Below are 11,391 nucleotides of genomic sequence, written 5' to 3'. Positions count from 1 at the left end.
TACCACGTGAGGGAGGAGGATGTCTTCCCTGTAACGCACAGCGTTGAGATTGCCTGCAATAACAACAAGCTCAGTCCGATGATGCTGTAACACATCGCCCCAGACCATGATGGACCCTCCACCTCCAAAACGATCCCGCTCCAGAGTACAGGCCTCGGTGTAATAACGCTCATTCCTTCGACGATAAACGCGAATCCGACCATCACCCGTGGTGAGACAAAACCGCGACTCGTCAGTGAAGAGCACTTTTTGCCAGTCCTGTCTGGTCCAGCGATGGTGGGTTTGTGCCCATAGGGTGACATTGTTGCCGGTGATGTCTGGTGAGGACCTGCCTTACAACCGGCCTACAAGCCCTCAGTCCAGCCTCTCTCAGGCTATTGCGGACAGTCTGAGCACTGATGGAGGGATTGTGCATTCCTGGTGTAACTCGGGCAGTTGTTGTTGCCATCCTGTACCTGTTTCGCAGGTGTAATGTTCGGATGTACCAATCCTGTGCAGGTGTTGTTACACGTGGTCTGCCACTGCGAGGACGATCAGTTGTCCGTCCTGTCTCCCTGTAGTGCTGTCTTATGCGTCTCACAGTACGGACATTGCAATTTATTTCCCTGGCCACATCTGTAGTCCTCAAGCATCCTTGCAGCATGCCTAAGGCACGTTCATGCAGATGAGCAGGGACTCTGGGCATCTTTCTTTTGGTGTTTTTCAGAGTCAGTAGAAAGGCCTCTTTCGTGTCCTAAGTTTTCATATCTGTGACCTTAAAAGGAACAAAAATAACATAACAGCCAATCGTTTTGCCTGACTGTCTCCTGTCTGCACTTATTTTCTTTTTGTACTGTCACTCCTAGTTTGTGCTAGGCACCTTGATTGTCTGTAAGGTGTTTAGTGTCTTAACGACCGTTCCACAGGTGCATGTTCATTAATTGTTTGTGGTTCATTGAACAAGCATGGGAAACAGTGTTTAACCCTTTACAATGAAGATCTGTGAAGTTATTTGGATTTTTACGAATGATCTTTGAAAGACAGGGTCCTGAAAAAGGTCTGTTTCTTTTTTTGCTGAGTTTAACTTCTCTAGGATAGGGGGCTGCATTTTAACTTTTGGATAAATAGCGTGCCCAATTTCAACTTCCTTCTACTCATCCCCAGAATATAAAATATGCATATTATTAGTAGATTTGGATAGAAAACACTCTGAAGTTTCTAAAACTGTTTGAATCATGTCCGTGAGTATAACAGAACTTATGTAGCAGGCAAAACCCTGAGGATTAACCATTCAGATTTTTTTTTTTGAGGTCACTGTCTGTTCAATGAGTTTCATTGGGATACTAGATTTCTAAGGGACTTGTCTGCAGTTCCTACCGCTTCCACTGGATGTCACCAGTCTTTGGAAATTGGTTGAGGTTATTCCTTTGTGCAATGAAGAAGTACGGCCATCTTGAATCAGTGTAACATTATGTGTACTGTTTGAGAGTTGCGCAAGACTAGAAAAGTAGCGTTAGTTTGTTGTCCTCCTGTATTGAAAACAGATAGACCCGTCTTCAATTTGATCGATTATTAACGTTTAAAAATATCTAAAGTTGTGTTACAAAAGTAGTTTGAAATATTTTGGCAAAGTTTACACGTAACTTTTGAGATATTTTGTAGTGACGTTGCGCAAATTGGAAGCTGTTTTTTTCTGGATCAAACGCGCCAAATAAATGGACATTTTGGATATATATGGACGGAATTAATTGAACAAAAGGACCATTTGTGATGTTTATGGGACATATTGGAGTGCCAACAAAAGAAGCTCGTCAAAGGTAAGGCATGATTTATATTTTATTTCTGCGTTTTGTGTTGCGCCTGCAGGGTTGAAATATGCTACACTCTCTTTGTTTACTGTTGTGCTATCATCAGATAATAGCACCTTATGCTTTCGCCGAAAAGCCTTTTTGAAATCTGACATGTTGGCTGGATTCACAACGAGTGTAGCTTTAATTTGGTATCTTACATGTGTGAATTAATGAAAGTTAGATTTTTATATCATTTTATTTGAATTTGGCGCTCTGCATTTCCCCTGGCTTTTGGCCAACCACATATCCCAGAGAGGTTTTAATGCATCGAGGGGTAAAACATAAGTCACATTTTCACTTCGGGCTCTATTTTAACAAACCTAACGCAATGGTAAATCTTAGCGCTGGCGATAGCGCTATATGTTCACGGGTGTGTCAGAAATGTTTTTGTTATTTTCACAACCTCAATTATTGGCTCGGTAGCTGGCGGTGGCCGGAAAGGGCTGGGTTTTGATGACTAAACAAGTTGTAGGTGTGTCGAGGCTTGACCCCCTCACTGGCCAATCAGAACGTGCTCCATGGCAAAAAATGTGGTTGCTTCAAATTGTGCATTTAGGGATTTTTTATATATTTTAAAACGATGAGAAAAAAAATCATGAAGTTACATGTGGATTTACAATGCAGATATGGTCCTGCGTATAACCTCTAGGGGGCAATGCAGTTCACTCTACCACTGTCATGGCAACCAGACAGCGCTCACCTTACTGCTGTCTCTGCGTTGCACCTCTCCATGTTCTCATTGGTCAGTACATGGGACTTCATGTCCCACTTCTCATCAATGTGATGGCCCTTTGCAGTGGATGTATGACAGCGTGTCCATAGACATTAACAATCTGTTGTTAACCTGGGCTGGCACAATTACCGTATAACCTTGTAACCCACGGTTATAGATGAAGACTATCATGAAAATAAAATAATTGTCATTACCCTTTAAACATTTTTTTTGTGTGTGTTTGGAACCAACAGCTGACTGAAGATGGGACTGCCGTGCATTTGTGCGGTTGAGTCCATTTCTCCCATAACATGGACTCTTAACAACGTGATTAAACTTTGTTGCTCCTTGCTGAAACAAGCAAATAACTATTCGGTTGCCTAGGAAACACCCCCCACAATGCAACAGCAGCGCACATAGTAATACAATGAATAGAACGTGCTTGGAACCTCTAACCCTAGCAATTTGACTGGTAAACTCATGTGTACACTCACAATGGCTGCCTGGTATTGTGGTGCAATAATTTCCATGGTAATGTAAAATGGTAATTCAAATGATATTAACTGATGTGGCTCATGCAATGGAATGTATTTTTTGTTGAATTAACAAATCATAGCACATATTTTATTTCCTGCTTTGCTCCTATGGGCACACTTGTAACCCATTATGCCATCACTAACTTGATTGGGGACCTTCGTTCTATTCATTCTATTTCTATGCCAGCACATCCAGTCAGAGGAGGGGAGAAAATGTGCGTAAACTCCCCCGTTAGTTTTGTTGTTGCCATTTAAATGGTTATTACGGTGACCGCAGTCATTTGGCTGGCCAATTACCGTCATCCAAAATTCCATGACTGTCTCAGCCCTATTGTTAAGGTCGCGTATGGGCTGTTTGAGAGCACACACTTGTACTTGAAGAGCAGTCATTGCACAATTTCTCCATCTGCTGCATATCAACTGCAATCATTTCTATAATCAGCACTGTGTCATTTTCTCACGCCGTCCATTATTGCACTTCTTTGGTGTGAAGAGCCTGTCAAATGTCTGTTGTCAGGGACCTGCGCTGCTGCCAGCAACGGTTTGAGTCTCACGGTGCCTCTGTTTCAGATGGTTAAGCATTGTACCTGTACTGCCATTAGCTCAATTCCACCTTTCAAAATTTCACCACCTTCTCATTTAACTCAGCCATATAGGACTTCGCTGCTGTCGCTTCCCTGTCTCACTCTCTGCCATTTTTCCAACCGTTAACAACGATGACGTGATGAGTGCTTTATATCTGTGGCAAATAAAACAAAAGACTATAACTCTAATCAAATTGTAACGTATACGCTGGGAGTGAAACAAGTGCATGTGGTGAGTTTAATAATAAACGGAACATCGAACAATATAACAAGCACAAGTAACGTATAGACATGAAACACATAAACAATACTGACTGGGGAAGGAACCTAAGGGAGTGCCAGATATAGGGAAGGTAAGAAGTTGTGATGCACCAATATGACATTTTTAGCCGATACCGATATCTGATATTTTCCTTGACAACAAAAAAACGATGCCGATATTTAACATTTTAGCGGCCTTTTAAGCATTCTAGTACAGTTAAATAGTTAACACACACACATGGACGCAGCGGTCTAAGGCACGACATCTCAGTGCAAGAGGCGTCACTACAGTCCCTGTTTTCGAATCCAGGCTGCATCACATCCGGCCGTGATTGGGAGTCCCATAGGGCGGCGCACAAGTGGCCCAGCGTTAATGTTCTCTGGGTGTCACTGAGTAGACTGATACCCCATTTCATTGATCCCCAATCCTTAGGTAAAGCTGTACAGTGCAATATGAACGTCCACACACAATTGGCTGACTGGGGAGGTGATTTGACATAGTCACATTTCTGCGATAAGAGCTACAACGCTAGTATTTGCGTAAACTCAGTTGTGTTCTGTGGGTGTCACCGAGTAGACTGATACCCCATTTCATTGCTCCACATTCCAACCTGGTTTAACATTATCTAGTCTAAATATGGCATGAATCCACCAATTATAAACTTCTTCAACACTTTCAAAAAGGTACTTTAAATTTGAAGGCAAACCGCAAAGTCCAATATTGTGCCTAATCCGTATTGTGGCTAGCTTCACAACACATAACCCAGTCCGGTCGAGCCTCACTAGCCAGATTAAGCTAGCTGGCTGCTTATAACGTTAGCTTTGGGCAACAGGGTTAAGTAGCTGGCTAGCTATTAATTTTCATGAACTGAAGTTCAATTTCAACTGGCGAACATCAAGTGGCAACCTAGCTAATACTTACTCACAAGGATTCCTAAATCGTTGCTAAGAATAATGAAAATGACGGCAGTTTCTACTGGTCATTGTTTTCAGGCTGGTTGTATTGGTGCTAGCTAGGTACCAAGCTAAAGCTAGCTACCCCAGAAGTTGTGGTCAAACAAACAATGCTTTATTACTAACGCGGTTTCGTGGCCGGTGTTTGCTTGTTTGCTGACTTTTTTGTACAGCTTTTACAGTGCTACTGTATCTTTTTTGACACGCAAAGACCCTAACAGCATTCCATAGTATGTATGTCTTGAAGCTAATAGCAGTGACGCTATTACTGTGTAACTCCGGTAGGGCAACATCTGAAAAATAGCGTACTTGAGATTGTGTACCTGTGCTTGACCAGTCGGCGAAAGCCAACATCAACATCCCACGACAGAGAACGGTTGATTGTCAAAGGCAATGAATTCCAGTATCTTGGCTTTAACGGATTTCACCTTTTGAGTTGTCTCGCTGAAATGTTCTTACTCTTTCAAATGACTAATCTACTTGTTGACTGCAGACATTGTGGGCTAAGTTATGAATGCTGTGTTGCACGTGTAGTGCAAAATTTTACGTGCTGCCATTACCTCATGTACCTACGTTATATAGGTATGCACGTCAGCTTTGACATCGGTTTTGCACATCGGCGTTAAATGTTTGCATTTTTAGCTAATATCGGCTGATTCCGATATGTTCACCTATATATCGTGCATCCCTAGTAATAAGTGAGGTACTGGAGTACAGGTGTGTCTGATGATGACGTGCAGGTGTGCGTAATGATTGATGCCAGGTGTGTGTAATGATGGATCCCAGGACCGGTGGCGTGAGTAGATGTGACACAAATTCTAATCAAAACAACTGGTTTTAAATAGGCTCTGTCTAAATACAGTTACAGGCACCATAATTGCTCCCCGTGGGCATATAATATTAAGGTAGACTATGGAGGCTTTTACGCACATCCAAAATAATAATGAAATCTGACTAAAACAATAATTAAAAGGGGGATATCGGCTCATTGTTTTGCTCCTCCCAAACTTGATCTTTCGATAAAGCTTTGGTGATTCATATGTATTTCAAAGCAATCTCATGAGCCAAACCCATTATTGATAGGCTGGGCTTTCCATGGCACTGTGTGCACATGTTGTCAGGTTTTGGCCAGGACTGTTCTGGTTTTTGTCACTAGATGTCCCCATTGCACCTTTTTTGAACCTTTTGTTTTTTCCTTGCTCTATTATTGTTTGCACCTGTGTGTCGTTCCCTTGTTTGTATTTAAACCCTGTGTGTTCCTCAGTTCTTTGCTCAGTGTTTGTATGTTAGCACCCAGCCCCAGCCCAAGCCTTTTTGTGTGAAACATATATTTCTCTTATTGGATTTTCCAGAGGTTCTCTGGTTTAGTTCTTGTGTATTTTTGAGTAGTGTTTTGAGGTTTGTTTTTCCCTGCTGTTTTTACCACTTTGTGGAGTTTCTTTGTATTTTGGAGGATATCCATTTTGTGCCTCTTGGCTTTATTTTGGACGTGGTGGATTTATATTCTTTGCCTGAAGATCTTGTCCTTTTATTAAATCACTATCTCTAGTACTGCTGAGTCTGCCTCATCTTCTGGGTTCTGCCAACTATTAGTGACTGTTTCTCTCACCGGGTCCTGACACATGTAGGCCTAAATGTGTTTAAATGCATAACGTTCAAACTTCTATACAGAATAGGAGGCTCCTGTCAGTTGTATCCAGTGTCTCCCCTATATGCGTGTAGTGTTTAAAAAAAAAGATCTATATATAATGTAAATGTATAGACTGATAGACTCCCCATTAACCCCCCCCTCCCCCTACATTCTCTATAAAGAATCTGTCGTTGATATGGTGGAGGACTGAATTGTTAGGAGGATATTGGTGTTAACTCGAAACAACGACAAGGTTCCAGTTTAACAAAGTTTACTATACTATATGAACATACTACAAGGTAGCCATTCCACTCCAGGCTAGGTCCATCAACAACAAGACTCCCTGCGCAGGGGCACTCTTGACTGAGTGATAGCCCCGTAATAGGATAAATATAGGGATACTTAGCATAAATATAGGGATACTTAAAACATGAACTTAACAATTGGCACCCCTCCCACTTCAACGCAAGACCACTGATCTTAGACAGGTCAGGTAACGTGCGTTTGACACTTGCGCCTCCTTAGTGCCAATTGAAAATAGAGCGCTTAGTCTCCCATTGACATCAATTTATAACTATGTGAAAATTCAACTTAGGGTTGAATTCGTAAATTCACTCTGGAGTGCCAGAGTGCGCTCTAGGCATTAGTAAATCCAGAGCGTTGTCAGATTGTCCATTCGTAAATTCAGAGCGTTTCCTCCTCAGATCGTTCAGAGCGCACACTAGACGCTCTGGCCGAGGAGTTGGGTTGATCCGAGCTTTCTGACCTCACAATGCCAGTCAAGCACCCAAGCTAACTGGCTAATGTTGGCTAACTTGCTAGCTACTTCCAGACACAAACTCCTCACTCTGACCATTTTTCTCGACCTAGCAGAGCTGGTTAGGGTGTTATGTTATCCTGAGCGTTGGGGACTGTAACTGTGCTCCTGGCAACAATTTAATAATGCTTTTTTTGCAGAGGTTTACTGACACCGGCCATATTCAACGGGTGTTGAGCGTTCGTAAATTCATCAGTTATTCTGCGCTCTGGCACACTCAGACGAGAATGCTCTGAAATCGGGAGTCGATAGCCAGAGCGAATTTACGAACGCATCCTTAAGTGGAAGTTAGCAAGGATTCGCCGCCAAATGTATTATTCTTTCATGTTAAATCACTATTATTTTTGTGAGCATTTTGAAAGGTTCTATGGAGTTCATCTGTATTCCTAAACTCTGCTTTATATTCTCATATCCATGTCTTCTAATGTCCCTCTCTCTCCCCCCTCTGTGTGTCCTGTAGAAGTCGCATGATGGAGCAGTACTTCGCCCACAGCGGCCAATACTGTCTGAACCTGGACAGCGGCATGGTGATCGACAGCTACCGGATGGGCAACGAGGCTCGCTTCATCAACCACAGCTGTGAACCCAACTGTGAGATGCAGAAGTGGTAAGTTAGTAGGACTACTACTAATAGTACAACAACATGCCATTTCGCAGACGCTTTTATCCAGACCGTCTGAGCGGGAATAGAACCTGCGATCCTTGGCATTAAAAGCCCCCATGCTCTACCAACTTAGCCACACAGTTCAACTCTAGTAGTGTTTGGGGTTCACCTAGGAATGGTTTCCTGGACACAGACCAAGCCAACCGACATGCTTGCGCACTTGCTACTTACTGAAAAGCATGTTCAATGGATATTCTCCATTGAAAGTCCTTAGGCTAATGTCCAGAACACCACCTCTAGTACAGAAGACAGTCTGTTAATAACACACAATGGTACGTTTTACTAAGTGTCTATAAAGCTTGTTATTTTTTACAAGGAATAATACATGAAAGGTAGAACACAAGTTAAGCCAAGGTTACGATATTGAAAGTAAGTAAAACAGGAGGACCTCAACATGTTAAACCCACCGTTTAAGTGAAGAGGAATTTCAGCAACTCTTGGAGGACAGTTGAAGTTAATAAAAAGCTTCTTTATTGTTAAACGTTTTGTTAACCCCAAAAGGGCTTGAACACAGACCGTAAAAACGGTTAAGGACCTTTGAGAAAAGACACCTGTTTTCCTTCTTGAACGTCCAGTGAGTAAACTAGGACACACCGATCTAACAACTGTCTCTCTGTAGTGCTGTGGGGTGTTGTGGCGGGGGCCTCGAATAAGAGATTCTACAGGGATAGAGCTTTTCCAGCGTGAGGCCAGTCCTCCATCTTGTCACAGAATAGCGATTATACGACGTTGTAGCTGGGGCCTTGGACACAGCTGTATTAGTGCCCCTAGACAATGTGCTGAAACTGCCTTTTGTGCTCCCAGAAAGAGTATATTATACAGCAAAGTGCAGCCTACACGGTTGTACCGTGCTTAAAAAAGTGTGCTCCCGAAATGGCACCCTATTCCCTGTATAGTGCACTTTTGACCAGAGCCCTATGCTCTGGCTGTGCCCTATGCTCAAGTTCAAATCATATCAAAGTTTATTTGTCATGTGCGCCAAATACAATGAAATGCTTACTTACCTTTTTTGCACTATTGGTTAGAGCCTGTATTAGGTTAACAATAGGTAGGTAAAGAAGTAAAAACAGTAAAAAGACAGGCTATATTCAGTAGCGAGGCTATAAAAGGAACGAGTCTACATACCGACACCGGTTAGTCGGGCTGATTGAGGTAGTATGTACATGTAGATATGGTTAAAGTGACTATGCATATATGATGAACAGAGAGTAGCAGCAGCGTAAAAAGAGGGGTTGGGGGGGGGGGGGGGGGGCACACAATGCAAATAGTCCGGGTAGCCATTTCATAGCCTGCCTGGGCAAATCTGAGTTCTCCCTCCTCACTCTTCTTCCCTCGTGTCTGTTACTCCTGCAGGTCGGTGAATGGGGTGTACAGGATCGGCCTCTTTGCCCTCAAGGACATGAGCAGCGGCACGGAGCTCACCTACGACTACAACTTCCACTCCTTCAACACCGAAGAGCAGGTGGGTGTGGCGGCACATTAACCATTTTCCCCGATCCACTCCCAGTTACAGCCTCAATTTAGCCTTGTTCCAGATCTGTTTGTGCCGCGGCAAAAAATCTATCTTGGTCGTTTTAGCATTCAAGATCACACTCCACTGGGTTTGGGTTTCGATCTCAATTTTCCCACACCGTTCCCTTTTCCTGTTTTTGGCACACACTTCACATTCCTTTACCTGTGTCACCTCTTACCTTGAACTTCTCTCCCCTTTCATCCCCCCTCTACTGCTGCTTACTTCTCTCGCTCTCTCTCTCTCTCTACTCCCCTCTCTCTCTCTACTCCCCTCTCTAACTCTACTCCCCTCTCTCTCTCTCTACTCCCATCTCTCTCTCTACTCCTATCTCTCTCTCTACTCCCATCTCTCTCTCTACTCCCATCTCTCTCTCTCTACTCCCCTCTCTTTCTACTCCCATCTCTCTCTCTACTCCCATCTCTCTCTCTCTACTCCCATCTCTCTCTCTCTACTCCCATCTCTCTCTCTCTACTCCCCTCTCTTTCTACTCCCCTCGCTCTCTCTACTCCCTACTCCCCTCTCTTTCTCTACTCCCCTCGCTCTCTCTCCTCCCCTCTTTCTTTACTCCCCTCGCTCTCTCTACTCCCCCCTCTCTCTCTCTCTACTCCCCTCTCTCTCGCTCTCTCTCTACTCCCCTCTCTCTCTCTCTCTCTCTACTCCCCTCTCTCTCTCTCTCTCTCTCTCTCTCTCTCTCTCTCTCTCTCACTCTCACTCTCTCTACAGCAAGTGTGTAAATGTGGCTCAGAGGGCTGCCGGGGCATCATCGGAGGGAAAAGCCAGCGAATCAACGGGATGCCTGGAAAGACAGGCGGGGCACGGCGGCTGGGTCGACTCAAGGAGAAACGCAAGTCCAAGCACCAGCTGAAAAAACGAGTGCGTGTAAGGGAGAGAGACTAGAGGAAATGTTATATCAGGTGTCTTGCTACTGCCGCTACAATGGGTCTTTGATATTTACCGTCATCAAATGTTTTAACGACAGCGTTTTTATGGAGCCTAAAGGCAAAGAAATTGTACTCTGGTCCTAAATCAGTAAAGTTTTTGCCATGTCTTTAGCTCTGTAACCTAGAGAGCGGCTAAGTTTATTTTAAGGGCACTGTGTATGTAGAACAGAGTGGTTCTTTGTATCAAAGGAGCTTTTTGTGAGGTGGAAGGTTCGATAAAAAAAATGACCCAATGGACTTGAATAGTGAGAGGGCTGGACTGAACAACAGCATAGGATCAGTACTCCTTTATCTCTAACTCTCCCCCTCTTCTTTTTTCCCAAGGAGGATTCAAGTGACAGCAGCATAGGATCAGTACTCCTTTATCTCTAACTCCCCCTCTTCTTTTTTCCCAAGGAGGAGGATTCAAGTGACAGCAGCATAGGATCAGTACTCCTTTATCTCTAACTTTCCCCTTCTTCTTTTTTCCCAAGGAGGATTCAAGTGACAGCAGCATAGGATCAGTACTCCTTTATCTCTAACTTTCCCCCTCTTCTCTTTTCCCAAGGAGGATTCAAGTGACAGCAGCATAGGATCAGTACTCCTTTATCTCTAACTTTCCCCTTCTTCTTTTTTCCCAAGGAGGAGGATTCAAGTGACAGCAGCATAGGATCAGTACTCCTTTATCTCTAACTTTCCCCCTCTTCTCTTTTCCCAAGGAGGATTCAAGTGACAGCAGCATAGGATCAGTACTCCTTTATCTCTAACTTTCCCCCTCTTCTTTTTTCCCAAGGAGGAGGATTCAAGTGACAGCAGCATAGGATCAGTACTCCTTTATCTCTAACTCTCCCCCTCTTCTCTTTTCCCAAGGAGGAGGATTCAAGTGACAGCAGCAAGTTTTATCCCCACCTTCTTATGAAACCCATGTCCAACAGAGAGAGGTACACACACAGCACACGTGCCAAACACAC

The 11,391-nt window shown here is 43.6% G+C and overlaps 1 protein-coding gene across 5 annotated transcripts in view; it reads left to right on the top strand.

Annotated features, from left to right (window-relative positions):
* Positions 1–11,391, top strand: part of LOC129819499 (histone-lysine N-methyltransferase ASH1L-like) — a 46,217-nt gene that overhangs the window by 17,880 nt on the left and 16,946 nt on the right. For 3 of the 5 annotated variants that reach the window (XM_055875806.1, XM_055875807.1, XM_055875808.1), the window contains 4 exons: positions 7,784–7,930; positions 9,341–9,449; positions 10,224–10,379; positions 11,291–11,361. In XM_055875806.1, the coding sequence (XP_055731781.1) occupies positions 7,784–7,930; positions 9,341–9,449; positions 10,224–10,379; positions 11,291–11,361 (483 nt within the window). The remainder of the gene's footprint in view (positions 1–7,783; positions 7,931–9,340; positions 9,450–10,223; positions 10,380–11,290; positions 11,362–11,391) is intronic. The other 2 variants (XM_055875810.1, XM_055875809.1) reach the window with 1 other exon arrangement.

Source organism: Salvelinus fontinalis, chromosome 22 (assembly GCF_029448725.1).
Source record: "Salvelinus fontinalis isolate EN_2023a chromosome 22, ASM2944872v1, whole genome shotgun sequence".
Taxonomy (NCBI): domain Eukaryota; kingdom Metazoa; phylum Chordata; class Actinopteri; order Salmoniformes; family Salmonidae; genus Salvelinus; species Salvelinus fontinalis.
Note: the sequence above shows the minus strand (reverse complement) of the source record. Positions and strands in the feature narration are given on the sequence as shown.